We start from the raw sequence: 15,454 nt of genomic DNA on the forward strand, positions 1-15,454 counted from the left end.
AAAAGTTAGAGAATAGCCAGATTTTTATAAAATTATATCAAGGTTGATTCCCCATGAATGTAGTTGCCATGTCTGTATTAGGCCATCTCCATAGTTTTAATTTGTTCTTAAAAGAGATGTAAATCAAGTTGAGAAAAATTATGGGTACACTGGTCACATAGCTGAAAGCTGGCAAACTCTGGGGGAGACGGTTAGCTGAGTTCCCGTACTGATGAAGTCACACTTGCTGCACCTACCATCCACCCATCATCACCACTTCACAAATAACTCTGCTTCACCACCACACTATGATTCTCTGTAGTGATACCAATCTGACCAAACTCTAGGTATTTGGCCTGACATTGCCACATCACCAGGACTTTTTTGTTTGTTTGTTTTTGGGTCACACCCAGCAGCACTCAGGGGTTATTCCTGACTCTGCACTCAGAAATCGCTCCTGGCAGGCACGGGGAACCATATGGGATCCCGGGATTCAAACCCTGTTTGTCCTGAGTCGGCCGCTTGCAAGGCAAGCGCCATACCGCTGTGCTATCTCTTTAGCCTCATCCAGGATTTTTTTTGGAGTACAGGCACCCTACTCCCCACCCTTATCTTTTCTTACTTCTGGGAGCCTTGGTAGCTGAAAACATGGCCCCTAAAAGCCAGTGTCAGCAATAGTGCTTGAAATTCTTGGGCGGGAAGGCAGAATGTGGTCCATTTTTTTTAAAAGACTTATCCCTATAGGAACACACCAATTTGAATGTATATTTGAAGGCATATAATGTTCAAAAACAAAAGAAGTAACAGAATGATAGACTAGCACCAAGAACTTAATAAATTTTCTGACAATGGAAAAAAAAAAGAGAATGGTTTTGAGTCTGTAAAGTTTCTGAGCTGTTGTTTGTCTATAAAACCATGTATTGTTCCTTCAAACCTGAAAGTGAGTTTTTCTGGGTGCAGTATTCTAGGCGAAGCTTTTATTTCATTGAGTTTTGTCACTATGTCCCACCACTGCCTTCTGGCCTTGAGTGTTTCCGGTGACAGATCTGCAGTAAATCTCAAGGATGTTCCCTTGAATGTAATTTCTCTTTTCGATCTTGCTGCTTTTAGAATTCTGTCTCTATCTATCTATCTATTTATCTATCTATCTATCTATCTATCTATCTATCCATCTATCTATCATCATTGTGACTACAATGTGTCTTGGGTGTTTTTTCTGGGGTCTCTTTTAATTGGCACTCTTCGGGTATGCAGGATTTGATCACATTTATTCATTAGCTCTGGTAGTTTCTCTTTAATGATGTTCTTGACCATTGATTCTTCCTGGAGATTTTCTTCCTGGGTCTCTGGGACTCCAATGATTCTTAAGTTGTTTCTGTTGAGCTTATCATAGACTTCTATTTTTATCTATTCCCATTCTTTGAGTAATTATTCCATTGTTTGATGATTTGCTTTAAGGCTTTTTTCCAATTTCTTCTTCTGTATGGAATTGTTGTTCATCTCATCTTCCAGCTGCTTCCTCAGCTGCTGTTAACCCATGGGAAAGCTCAACCATGTTTTTCTTCAATTCATCTACTGAAATTTTTAGACCTTTTATTTGACCTGAAATTTCAGTTTGGAGTTTTGTGATTTCTATCTTCACATTCTCTTGATTCTTACTAGTGTTCTCTTCTACACTTTCTTTGAGTTCTTTGAACATCTTCCCTATTGTGACTCTAAACTCCTTATCTGAGAGACTGACTAGTTGGTTGGTCATGTTCAAGTCATCAGAGTTGCCATCGTCATTCTCTATGTCTGGCGCTGGCCTGCATTGTTTCCACATTGTCACACTTGTATTATGGGTTTTTCTACGTATTGTGGTTGTATTCATTGGCTAAATGATGTGCGTGGCCAGGAAGTGAGCGGAGTGGCGGTGCTCCTCTGGCTCCACCATTTTTGGGCTTGTGACTCACCTCCAGGGAAAGCTCCAGGGGAAGGCGAGCTGTCCTCAGATGAGCCACACACAGGATGAAATCAGGCCGAAAATGGAGCACAGCACAGAAGACAGGCAGATAGGGTTGCTGGCATCTGAGTTCCAGCAGAGTTCAGTGGTTTCTTCTTTCTGGGCCTATAAGCTCAGCTCCAGTGAAGGCTCCAGGGAAGGTGAGCCATCTGCAGATGAGCTACACATAGGATGAAATCAGACCAATATTGGAGCATAGCACAGAAGACAGGCAGATAGGGTGCTGACATCTGAGTTCCAGCAGAGTTCAATGGCTTCCCCTTTCTGAGTGTGTAAGCTCAGCTCCAGGGAAGGTGAGCCGTCCACAGATGAGCAACACACAGGATGAAATCAGGCCAAAAATGGATCACAGCAGAGAAGACAGGCAGATAGGGGTGCTGGCATCTGAGTCCCAGCAGAGTTCAGCCTCCAGCACAGTTCTTAGTGTGATTTTTTCTTTTTGTTTCAATGGCGTTCTTTCATTAGAAAGAGCGCATAGCCACGTAGCGAAGCGGAGTGGCTGTGCTCTGCTGGAGCCTCTTTTTGGCCACTTTCAAGAGTTTTAAAGGACAGGACAGGAGACAGACACACAGAACAGCACTTACCAGATTAACACAATTTCTAAACAGTGATACAAATACCATATACTTATGTTAATGGTTGATACTTTGTCAAATTAGAATATATTTGATTATATATCAAATATGTAGCAATATCATAATCTGCTTTATTCAATCTGACATGGCAATAAACCAAGCAAGGAGGGCAGGTAGAAAACAATAAGGAGAAACAAATCGGAAAAGTACATGCCCAGAAGGACTGGGAATGGACAATTTTATCTTCAAGCAGGACCAATTCATAGTTTATCATTAGACATATTTGAAGCAGAAATGCTTGAAATCCAATCACTTTTAACCTACATGTTATTTCAAAGGAACCATAAGCCATGAGCAAAAACCACTATAGATTAGCACTGTGGAGATTTTGAAATAAATCTCTTGTCTTCTCTCCCTCAAGGATTGACATCTTCAAGTATGTGATCTATGGCACTGCAGCTGCATTCTTTGTCTATGGCATTTTGCTGATGGTGGAAGGTTTCTTCACAACTGGAGCCATCAAGGACCTCTACGGGGATTTCAAAATCACCACTTGTGGCAGATGTGTGAGCGCCTGGGTATGTTAGTTAAGCTTCTCAATATTCAGTGTTCGCTGGGGCTTATTTCAATAGCCACCAGGTGTTGCATTCATCTATCAAGAATTGAGCATTTTAAAATTAAACCAGTATAATTCCATCCTGTGATCACTTTCTTAAATCTCAATAGCACTATTTTCTAAATTAAGAGCATTCCATGTAAAAATTCCATCGAAAACGATCAAATCATCTGCAACTAGTTATATTCCTAGAATCAGCAAAACATGTCTTGATTTATAATTTTTTTTTTCACAAAGGGCCTTGGGGTTTCAATACAATATTTGAAATATAACCAAAAAAGTCTACCTTAAATTTATAGATAAAGGGTCTACTTCATAAATACATTAATGAAGCGATCAATTTCATTACTTCTATTGAAATAAGAATAATTTATTTTTTTGAATATATTGATACAATATTTAGTGATAAACTTAACATTCTAGACCATTGCAGTGGTCCTCAAACTATGGCCCACGGGCCACATATTGTATTTGTATCTGTTTTGTTTCTTCATTGCTAAGTAAGATATATGCAGTGTGCATAAGAATTCGTTCATATGTTTTGTTTTTACTATAGTCAGACCCTCCAATGGTCTGAGGGACAGTGAACTGGCCCCCTGTTTAAAAAGTTTGAGGACCCCCGATTTAAAGGAATGCATAAGAATGGAAGAATCTATTAATTCTGTGGTTTAGAGTACATTTGTCATTTTGTATAGAAAAATTTCCCTATATTAAAATGTTAAACCTTCCATTATTGACAATATGATTTTATTTTTAAATGTTACATAGACCATATACTTAGTTACAGTCTCTAAGATACATCTAATATAGTATAATTTATATTAATTTAGAAAAAATAAGCAATATTAACTATGAAATATTTTTAACTAATTTCTAACCCTCTCTGTTTTGCTGCTTTTGCCAAGGGTAATAGTAATCTAATTTGCTTGCCTGTATTTTAAGCACATTTAGTTATCTTGTAGATAATTTATTGTAAGACTCACTTATTTTTCAGGAGAAAATGTCCATTTTTTACTTTTTAATAAATTCCTTTTATTACAGTTTAGGTAACATGCTCACAATAATAATGCTTGTGGTATTTATGTATCCCATCAACAACCAAGATCCCAAGACCTATCACTTTCCCTCTGGCACTTCAAGCCTACTTTTTCATTCTCATATCACTCTCTCTATCTTTTCTACTCCAAGAAGAGGATTTCAAATTATTCAATCACAGGGGCCGGAGAGATAGCACAGAGGTAGGGCATTTGCCTTACAAGCAGCCAACCAAGGACCAATGGTGATTCGAATCCCGGTATCCAGTAAGAACTCCCATGCCTGCCAGGAGCTATTTCTGAACAGAGAGCTAGGAGTAATTCCTGAGTGCCACCGGGTGTAGCCCAAAAACAAAACAAAGAAAAATCTACTTATAAAATAGTGGTAGTTTAAAAAAAATTATTCAGTCATGTCTATTTTCTTGTTTGAACTTCTATATACCCAAGATGAAAGAAATCATCCAGTTAATACCTACTGTATTAAGAAAAGTAATATTAAAATCTAGATCTAGCAAAAATTCAATTGAAGATCTTAGATTAATTAAAAATTCCTGAATATTCAGGTATTCATTCATAATATCTAAGTGATTGATCTAAGAAAATAAATTCAGATTTATTTTCTTCTGTTGGAATGTAGTGTATTAAATTCATGATAAACTTCCATTCAATTGGGATAGGATTATTATATGATCATTGATCTTCAAAAATGTCTTAATTATTTGTATAACAATTGTTTCACTTACAAGCTGAAGCTATTGGATCTGCTCTACAGTTCATTTCAGCTCCAAGAGTGTATGATTGATAAGCAAAGGTGAAATGATAACTGAAATATCCTGAGCACATTTACTTTTTGGCAGCCAGAGGAAAGTGAGTTAACTTTTTTTCTTTCAGAATTATAAAGCTAATTCATTAGACAGTCTACAGAGGTAAAAAAATAATGCCCAATGATTAGTTTTCTGCTTGTTATTCAAACATCTCAAAGGCATCTCAAATTAGAATTTTGAAACCAAAACAGGAGTCACTTTTCTTTTTCTCCTAAAATAGTAGTAATTGTGGCTTCAATTCCACTGGACCAGAGGGATGGCAGCTGTATAGGAGCCACTAGAGGTGGCAGAGCCAGGAACCAGCTCTCCAGATGCTCCTTCCCATCCCTTACCTCCTCTGCCCAAGGAAATGGGCAGAAAAAAAAAGGCAGAAGCCACAATTTTGCACATCCGCAGTAGGGGGGGAGGCTTTGCATATGGCTCCCTGCCTCTCCCAAGGCTGCTAATGGCATTGAATTACTTACTACCCAGAGTGGGTTGAATCCAGCACCACAGGGTGTTGTAACAATGAGATCCCATAATGCATGGAAATCAGAGAGAAAAGGAATGTTTTATCAAGAAAAACCCACTGTTCTTTCCTGTCCTTGTTTTGTTTGTTTGTTTGTTTGTATTTTTATTTTTGTAAGTAGACTGATTGTATTGTCTTTTGTGTTTCATGAGTTCACTTGTTAATCTCTTTTGCCAGACTCACTAAGCTTTAATAATGTCTTTTTGAACTTCTAATAATATACTTTATTACAGTACACAAAACATTGGAGGGTAACAACTACCATAAATAAAATAAAATAGTTCCCGAATTAGTTCGAAAAAATCTTTTATTTTTTTTTACTTATTTTTCTCCCTTTCTCCCTGCCCTTCCTCCCTGCCCTCCCTCCCTGCCCTTCCTGGCCTCCCTCCCTGGCCTCCTACCCTCCCTGGCCTCCTACCCTCCCTGCCCTCCCACCCTCCCTCCCCTCCCTCCCTCCCTTCCTCCCTCCCTCCCTCCCTACCTTCCTCCCTCCCTCCCTCCCTCCCTCCCTTCCTCCCTTCCTCCCTTCCTTTCTTTCTTCCTTCCTTCCTTCCTTCCTTCCTTCCTCCCTCCCTTCCTTCCTCCCTTCCTTCCCTCCTTCCCTCCTTCCTTCCTTCCTTCCTTCCTTCCTTCCTTCCTTCCTTCCTTCCTTCCTTCCTTCCTTCCTTCCTTCCTTCCTTCCTTCCTTCCTTCCTTCCTTCCTTCCTTCCTTCCTTCCTTCCTTCCTTCCTTTGGCTCTATACTCAAAAATTAATTACTCCTGGCTCTTTGCTTGGGTATTAATTCCTAGCAGCACCCAGGGAAACTTATGCAGCTCTTAGGACTGTATCTGGGTCAACAACCTACAAAACAAAAGCCTTGCCTGCTCTGCTTTCTCTCTGATCCCATAAAGATCTTATTCCTGTTTCTTTTTTCAAGCTCTATAACAAGTAAAATGTTGGATCAGGAGGACAGCAGTGTGTACAGTTGTTTCCTTATACTCAACCTGGGTTCAATTTTTGGTATGACATAGGATTCACTGAACTCCTCCAGGTGTAATTCCTGAATGCAGAGCCACAAGTATGCCTTAAGCACTTCTAGATGTGGCTCAACCCCCTCAAATAAACTAAAAGTTAACTAATAGAATCTACACCAGAGCCAATGAAATGCTTTTGAAAGCAGTATTATATCACTAGAGGATTCTAGAAAACATCTCTATTCTTAATCAATGCTCTTTCTTTATGCAAAGTCTTTGAAGAATTAAGCTTCTCTTTTTTTTGATTACTTTATTGAGGAAACATTGGTTTATAGCATTAAGCCCTAGATATTCAATACAATTCAACAACTCTAAGGACCATATGTATCACCATACAATGAGTCCTTTACTAATCTCCACATAGCACTTGTCCTCTGCTAACTGCCATTACTGTTTAATGTATCTGATTCTGTTTTATTTTTCTTCTGTATTGCTTGTTCATTTGTTCAGTTAAAGTGAATGTATTTGAAAGCATAATGTGACCTGCACTTTGTGTTTCCATTACGGCAGCATCAAAATAAATGTACCTTTATTTCAAAATGTCAAATATTATTGTTCAAAACCCAGAATATTCAAATTTTATGGGTGAAAATTATTATTATCAAAAATCATTTGCATAGGGCTGGATGGTGGTGCAAGTGATAGGTGTCAGCCTTGCACACTCTCACCTAGTACAGACCGCCGTTCAATTCCCTGGCATCCCATATTGTCCCCCAAGCCTGGAGAGGTTTTTGAGAACATAGCCAGGAGTAACCCCTGAGCATCACCGGGTGTGGCCCAAAATCCAAAAAAAAAAATCACATGCAAACTACTAAATATTTTTAAGTAATTAAGTTAATATATATCGTAAGTGGTATCAAGTTAGGTACATATAAAACATGTTTTTAAGTGTATATTTGTTATAAACTTTGAACTTTTTAGTTATCATTGTAAGGAATGCAGACATTTAATTTTAAGTTTAATTTCTTCCCAATTAAACATTTTTGATTATTTTATTGAGATTGTTTATATTTTACCGTATGACATTAAATCATGAGATAATGCATTTATTCATTTGAAACCTGGAAATCATTCACTGCCTCACATTTTGAAAATTTGGCTTTGAGGGCCACAGTGGTAGGTAGGGCATTTGCCCTGCACAAGGACAATCCAGCAGGAACCTAAATTTGATCCCAGCATCCATATGGTTCCAGGAGCCTCCAGGAGTGATTCTGAGCACAGAACCAGGAGTAACTCCTGAGTGCTGCCAGGCATGGCCCCAAAACCAAAGAAATATAAAGAAAAGAAATGAAAGGAAAACAGTTTTATCTGCTATTATCTATCATTATATTTTTCCAATATTGCCACACCTGGTGATACTCAGGGGTTACTTGTGGCTCTGCACTCAGAAATCGCTCCTGGCTTGGGGGACCATATAAGACTCCAAGGGATTGAATCGACACATCTGTCCTGGGTCAGCTACATGCAAGGCAAATGCCCTACCACTGCGCCATCACTCTGCCCTCCCAATATTGCTCTCTAAAACATTTCCAATATTGATCTCAGATCTGATCTAGCCTTGTCTTGATGCCGTTTATCTTTATGTTCAACAATTTTGAAGTAACAGTCTAGAAAGAACTACTTTCTTTGAAAATTAATGTTAACTGAATCACCTTACAGAGAAGTTAAAATATAAAATTAAAACAATATCAAGCATGAGCTTGAAATATTCTATCTCTAGGGTTTTCAAAAGAAAATATTATAAAATGACTTACAGAGAATGGTTCAACCCAGTGTTACTCAACCATTTTCTGACAGACATGCCCCTTTCTGACATTGTTTTCTTCCTATTCTATTGGTTAGATCCCTAGCCTCATGCTGTGTTCTATGCATTTATGAGATTTCTACCAAAGGCCCTCTTGAAATATCTCAAGGATCAAATGGATTGTGTCACAATTCTGGAAGCTAGGAATCCAAAAACAAGTGACCCTCAAAATTATTTCCTTCTGAAGGTTCTAATGAAAGATCAATTCCTATAAACTCTGGTGAGATGAGGGTAACCCCAGCTGTCCCAAATTTTACGGAAAAACTGTATCATTATTACCTTCATTATTTTGGTATGCAAATGGTTGGGTATGAACTCAGGGCCTCATACATGGAGCATGTATCCTACCAGTGAGCTATGTCACCATGCCATTCAGATTAACACAGCATATTTCCTCTATTATTTTCCACCCTAATTTTAATTTTGGTAACTGTTAATTTGGTTAAGTTAATATTGTTAGTTTTCTACTATAATTGTTATTTCTGCTCCTAATGGATATATCTATATTACAGGGAGAAACCTAATGATGAACCTCATTTTTATTTTGCTAGTTTTTGTAAAAACTAGGTCATCAATTAAGGCCATATTTTATTAGGAATTATGAAACATTGTATAAACTTTGGGTGTACTCAGTTAAACTCCTAAGAACACACATTTTAGGACTGGAGTGGTGGTTCAGGGCATAAGGCTTCTGTTTTGCAAGCGCTAGCCTAGGACAGACCGGGGTTTGATCCCCCGGCGTCCCCTATGGTCCCCCAAGCCAGGGACAATTTCTGAGCATATAGCCAGGAGTAACCCCTGCGTGTCACCAGGTGTGACCCAAAAAACGAAAGGAAAAGAAAGAGCACACATTTTGCCAGTAATATACCAGATACAATTTTAAGAATAACATATTTTATTAATATTTGCCTTAAATATTACTGTGAACGATTTGTAATTCACTTTGCCCACAATAAAAAAATATGAACATATTTAGGTAGTTGCTGTTTTATGCCCATTTTACAGATAAAGAAACCTGTTTAATTTTTTTTAAAATGTTTCCTTTTGGCCATGGTTGTTTGTAGAATTTCACTACAGCATCTTAGAGTTATATTTCTACACCATCTCTTTATAGCTATTGTGTCATATCTCACAGTTTATTTTACATTTTTGTTTTGATAACTGACAAATAACAGGAAATGTTTGAAAAATGCTTATATAGTTGCCTTTTTTCAGTTATATTTATTAGTTTTAGTTAATCATGCATGGATAATTTGTTCAAAATAATATGTTCAAGAAAAAAGTTTGAGAGGAGAGAGTACATACATAGTCATTTTATTATATTATATTATTGCTTTTTTATATCTTATTAGTTCTTATTATTAACCACTTTCTGTACCTATTTTAAAATTGAATTTCACCCATAGGTATTGGAGAAAAATAGATTATATAGGATTCAGTACTGTATGTATATTTGAAAGTTAATTTTAGATAAAGAGAGAAATTTCAGTATCTCAATTGTATCTCAATTAACAAAATTATAGAACATTTAATTCTCCCAGTGGCTTTAAGAAATAGTGCTACCTAACTCTGATTATATATAAGAAAGCTACCACTAAGAGCAGATGAGTGGTTTGCTGACAGCAATGATGGATAATGGAGCCAGATTTGACTTCAAATATCTGGTATGGAACTAATGATAAATTTGCCTCATCATTGTTATTTTACTAATACGATAAAATGTTTTTCTATAATAATGAAAATGAAGGTTATTACAATTCACCAGCCATTTTCTGTTTTGCATATTGTTGGGATCATTAATTATAGTTGAAAGTGTTCTTAATTGCAGGAATAGACTCATTTAAAACTAGTCTTATCTTGACAGTTCTAAAATCTCTTTTATGGGAATGGTCCAAAAACACTCATATATAAAACATAAAAAGAGTGGTTGTGGGGCCGGAGAGATAGCATGGAGGTAAGGCATTTGCCCTTCATGCAGGAGATCATCGGTTCGAATCCCGGTGCCCCATATGGTCCCCCGTGCCTGCCAGGAGCAATTTCTGAGCCTGGAGCCAGGAATAACCCTGAGCGCTGCCGGGTGTGACCCAAAAACTACAAAATAAATAAATAAATAAATAAATAAATAAATAAATAAATACATAAATACATAAATAAAAAGAGTGGTTGTAAAGAGTTTTAAGGAGATTTTTTAAGTAAAGCTATCAACAAACTTTGCATACAAGCTGGTCACTCAAGTTTAGTCTTGAATTTAATTTTTTTTTTTTTAAAAAATGCATTCTTGATTCAGGATTGCCAATACCAAGGTCCTCAATTGAAATCTGAACTCTCCTTAGGGCACTCCACATCTAATTAGGGAGTAACAATATGCTTAAGTGTGTGACAATAAATCCTAAGCCTTATTTCTCCATAGGAGTCTAAAATCAAAAGGAAACATACAGGTGTTTTTTTTCATGTACAGTGATAACCTTCAAAAATTTTGCTTTAGGGAGGAGAGCCATAGTACAAAGGTACATTTGCCTTGCACATGGCTGACTCAGGTTCATATGGTCATCCCCTATGTTCTCTCATACCTGCCAGGAATAATTCCTGCATGTAGATCCAGGAGTAACCCCTGAGCACTTCCAGGTGTGCCCCAATGCAAACAAACTAAATATAATGTTGCTTCAACATGAGTCCTATTGCGTGTGAAGAAAGTGGGATTTTTATTCACTGAAAGTACCTAAAGGAGCCTTTTTACCTGGTTTCAGAATCATTTTGTAAATGGATCTATTCACAGTGAAGCTGTCGATATATAAGTTGGTAGAACTTAAATTATAAGCTTATAGTTGCAACCCTTTTTTACAGAAGTGCTTTAAAATCATTAATAAATATAAGAAAAAAACCCATAAACAATTAGCTGATTACACAAACAAAATTTTGTTCATAAAGATTTTTATTCATGCATATTTTTTACATTTATCAGCAGTTCTGTTCAGTCATTTCTGCTTCACTAACGTGTTCATTATCTTCCACTGAATCTGCGGCAGATTTTTTAGTGTCTGGGTGTTTCCTAGATTCTGAAGCTTTTGAAGTCAGTCTCATCAGTGATTTCTTAACTCTGGTTATTTTTAATAACTAGTTATTTTTTTAACTCTACTAATGTAGAGTGACTGAAGTTTCCATGGTAGATATAAAGTTCAATGAAGTGCCATTTTCTTAGACATTAAGTCTAAGTTCATAGGAGTTCTGATGAAAACCTGCTTTCTTTTTCTATGCTAAATACACAGTGTTCCCAATGGCCTTGTAATCAGAAACAGCGATCTATCTAATCACCTTCCAAAGATTTGGAAAACCTTTCCTCTTGCTGTACTGTTTTAATCAACCTCCTAAATTTCTAGAAAGTTAGACTATTTAAATTAAGATGAAAGCAATAATTTTATTTATAAAATTATTTTTTAGAAAAAACCCAAATATTTTGATAAATTTAATGCTAAATACTTTGGTTAATTTCAATAAATTGTTTTCATAAAGCCAAAGTTACAAGCAGTAATTCACGTATTGCTATAGTCATTTTCATGTCCTGATGCTAAATTAATAATGTGATAATGAGATGTATTGCAAATTAATTATGAAACTGGCACATGCTGCTTATCATTTTATTGCAGTTTTAACTATCCAAAATCTGTGAACTAACTAATCTAAAGCAAACCAAAAATTTTTTCTGGAAATATTTTGTTTAGAAGTTAGGACTCAGTAGTCAACATTTTAATATACGAATAATATAGTAAACTTGGTTGAAATACTATAAATGTCCGTGGTAACCTTATATAGATAATTTCCATAAATACTCAACCATCCCTTTTCCCAGTGAACTGGGACCCAGCTACTTACAATTCAGTGCTTGTGCAAGGTAATAAAAACCAAATGCACTGTAAACAGGTTTTACTTTTATTTCTAGCATTTAGAAATAAAAAAATTATTGTGGATCATGCTGGCTATGCTCAGGACTTATTCTGGATCTGTGCTCAGGAATCACTCCAGTGGTGGTACTTCAGAGAACATTTGTGATTGAACTGAGATTGGCCATAAGCAAGGCAAGCACCTTACCTGTTCTGCTTTCTCTCTGTCCCCTACAATACAAAATGATTGATTTTTGTACACCAATCAACTTTCTTCATATTTATTTCTGGATAAAAAATTTATGATAGATCATAATTTTGTTGTCAAGTGATTTTATATGATTATTTATTATAGCCCTCTGAGAGGTATATGTTAACTTCAAGTTCACAAATGAGAAAGTGAATTCAAGAATTTTCATTTTATGCCCAATTATTTAACTAGTGACTGGGTCTTTTGACTTTAAATTCAATAATTACTTTATTGTTTACTTCTTACAGTTCTCATTTTTTTAAATTTTTACAGCAATATTCTCAAAGAATTATAGGTTATCATGGAATTGAATTTCAGGGTATTTTATTTAAAATAAATATCAATAAAGAGGTACATCAAAAAAGATTTCTAAAATCAGAAGCTATTTTAAATTATTGGATATTGAAGTAATGAAAATCAGAATAGCTTTCACACTCACTAGTTCTCATATTAAGAATAATGGAAATTTAGTAATAAACTTGTTAACTATGTGCTCCTTTTTTATATATCTATGCTGAGTCATACTTTATTAAATTGAATCATAGTTTGATATCAGAAGTGATTAGATTTCAAGATAAAACAGAAACATAAAATGATATTTTAACTTAATGTGGAAATATTTAGGGAATCTGATGGGTTACTCCCAGAAATAAGATTGACAATAGCAATGGGGCCGGAAAGATAGCATGGAGGTAGAACATTTGCCTTGCATGAAGAAGGACGGTAGTTCAAATCCCAGCATACCATATGGTTCCTTGGGTCTGCCAGGGGTGATTTCTGAGTGCAGAACCAGGAATAACCCCTGAGCACTGCCAGGTGTGACCCAAAAACTAACCCCCCCCAGAAAAAGATAGACAATAGCAAAATGTGCTACATATATTTCTTAGAAGAAAAATTGCTTATTGAGAGTATTGAACATTTTATCTTACAGCAAAGGCCTACTTTTAAATATTCAGATTTTGTAGTTTTCTGTAATACAATCATAAAGGGGATGAAATATGGGGCATATTCTGATCACATAAGGCATACCTCTCCTTGCCAATAAAATAGCACTAGTAATGTGGCTCAAAAAATTTCAATCTGCTTGTAATCTAAACTTTTTTTAATATGAATCTCATTTGACAGTGAACACTACCTTCAAAAATAAAAAATCCCCATGACAGAAAAATAAAAGAAAATAGAAGAAATAAAGAGTGCATTAAAAAGCAGACTGATAACTCTCCAGGGTCTTTGGAGTTGCTTTATGCTTCCCAAAGTAATGGACTTCAAGCTGCTGAATTACAGAATTGTACTTGAGATTATAAATTGGCCTTGAAATAGACAATTTCAAATAGTGAAAATGTTAATAAAGGAGGCTTTTTTTTTTTTACCCCACCCCCAGAACCATTAACCAGATTTCTTTGGTTTTGGGGTAGTTTCCAAATTTTCTAGATCCTTTTTATTTGAGTGAGAGCCTTCTTTTAATTACTTTCCCAGACTCAAGAACTTCTCATTCTTTTAATTTCTCTAAACGTGAAAGGAAATAAAATTTATTTATTCTCTATTGTAATATTGTTTAGAGAAAAAATATATTTGCATATTAGGATGCAGTCATAATTCATTAAACTATCTAGAATAAAAATAAGTGTATTTTGTCTATGCTTCTTTTAATTCAATGCTAAATGCTTTAATGTACTGTATCTTTGAAACTTCTCCACAAATTTAATTTCACAGCTATTTTTGTTTTACTAAGTATAGAGAACAATTTTGTTCAATATAGCTCAAAGCCTGTGCCTTTAAGGTCTGTGAGAGATTCCCACTATATTGTTAAATATTTGTGACTCTTAGGCTAAAAAAATAGTAAGTGACATGCAAATATTTGATCCATGAGTCAATTATTCTTTACCTTATTACTGATTGAAATTAAAGGACAAACAAAAAATTTGCATCACCTCTTAATTTTTGAAGAAAATGTGTAGTGATATTTATAATATAGTTTTAAATACTTTGAAGATTTCTTTTACCCAGATGGTCTTAATAAGAGAAAGAAATGTGCTAGCAGAGTTGCTTACAAGTAGTTTTCCTGAGTCCAGACCGTAAGTCAGGTTTACATATGTGGATTTTATGTGATGAAAAATAATAGAAGCCTTTATAATTTTTAATTTTTTAAAAATTAATCATTAAAGTACCATGATTGACAAAGTTTTCATAGTTGACCTTTAGACATACAATGGTTCTAGCACTAATCACACAAGCAGTGTCATCTCTCTCCACTATTATTCCTGAGTACCCACCTATACATCTCCCAGCTCCGAGTCTGCTATCTTGACAGGCACCTTTTTAAGTGTGGTTGTTCAGTTTTCATGATTTCAGTGTTGTTGCTTAGTGGTTTGGATAAATAGATCTATAATTCCTTACCATCACCTGGGCTTCCTTGGCCTCTAACCCTGTTATTTTATTGTCTTTGATCCTCTTCCCCACTTCTATTTTTTTTAACTCTCCACCCTATACTGAGTCCAAAGGTGACTTTAGGTATCCCGCTTTTAAATAATTACATTCCTTCATCCAGATAGTCAAAATACCACATATAATTGAGATCATCCTGTATTTTTAAATCTGATGAAGGAATGTAATTCCACAGACACTGCTTAGTAACCTAAGTTTTAAAATTTAGGTTACTAAATTTATTAACTTAGGTTACTAAGCAGTGTCTGTGGACACAGGAAAAGGATATGACAGGATTGGGGAACTGAGAAAGAAAGAATGTGGAATAGTATTCAAGTGCCATTATGGGTTAGATCTGTAGATTTGCTTCATTCCTCTTTCCAGAAGAAGAAAGGAGAAAGAACACCCTAGAAACAATTTTCTTTCTCTCTGGTAGTTGTAAACTGGCAATCAAGAATAGTTCAAGACCTAATATCTGGGGCTGGAGAGATAGCATGAGGTAGGGCATTTGCCTTGCTTGCAGAAGGATGGTGGTTCGAATCCCA

The 15,454-nt window shown here is 35.8% G+C and overlaps 1 protein-coding gene across 1 annotated transcript in view; it reads left to right on the forward strand.

Moving 5' to 3' along the window:
- The window catches only part of GPM6A (glycoprotein M6A), a 143,865-nt gene that overhangs the window by 110,108 nt on the left and 18,303 nt on the right, over window positions 1–15,454 (forward strand). Inside the window, 1 exon segment of the mRNA XM_049771306.1 lies at window positions 2,978–3,134. Within this exon segment, the coding sequence (XP_049627263.1) occupies window positions 2,978–3,134 (157 nt within the window).

The sequence above is a fragment of the Suncus etruscus genome, chromosome 4 (assembly GCF_024139225.1).
Source record: "Suncus etruscus isolate mSunEtr1 chromosome 4, mSunEtr1.pri.cur, whole genome shotgun sequence".
Classification (NCBI taxonomy): domain Eukaryota; kingdom Metazoa; phylum Chordata; class Mammalia; order Eulipotyphla; family Soricidae; genus Suncus; species Suncus etruscus.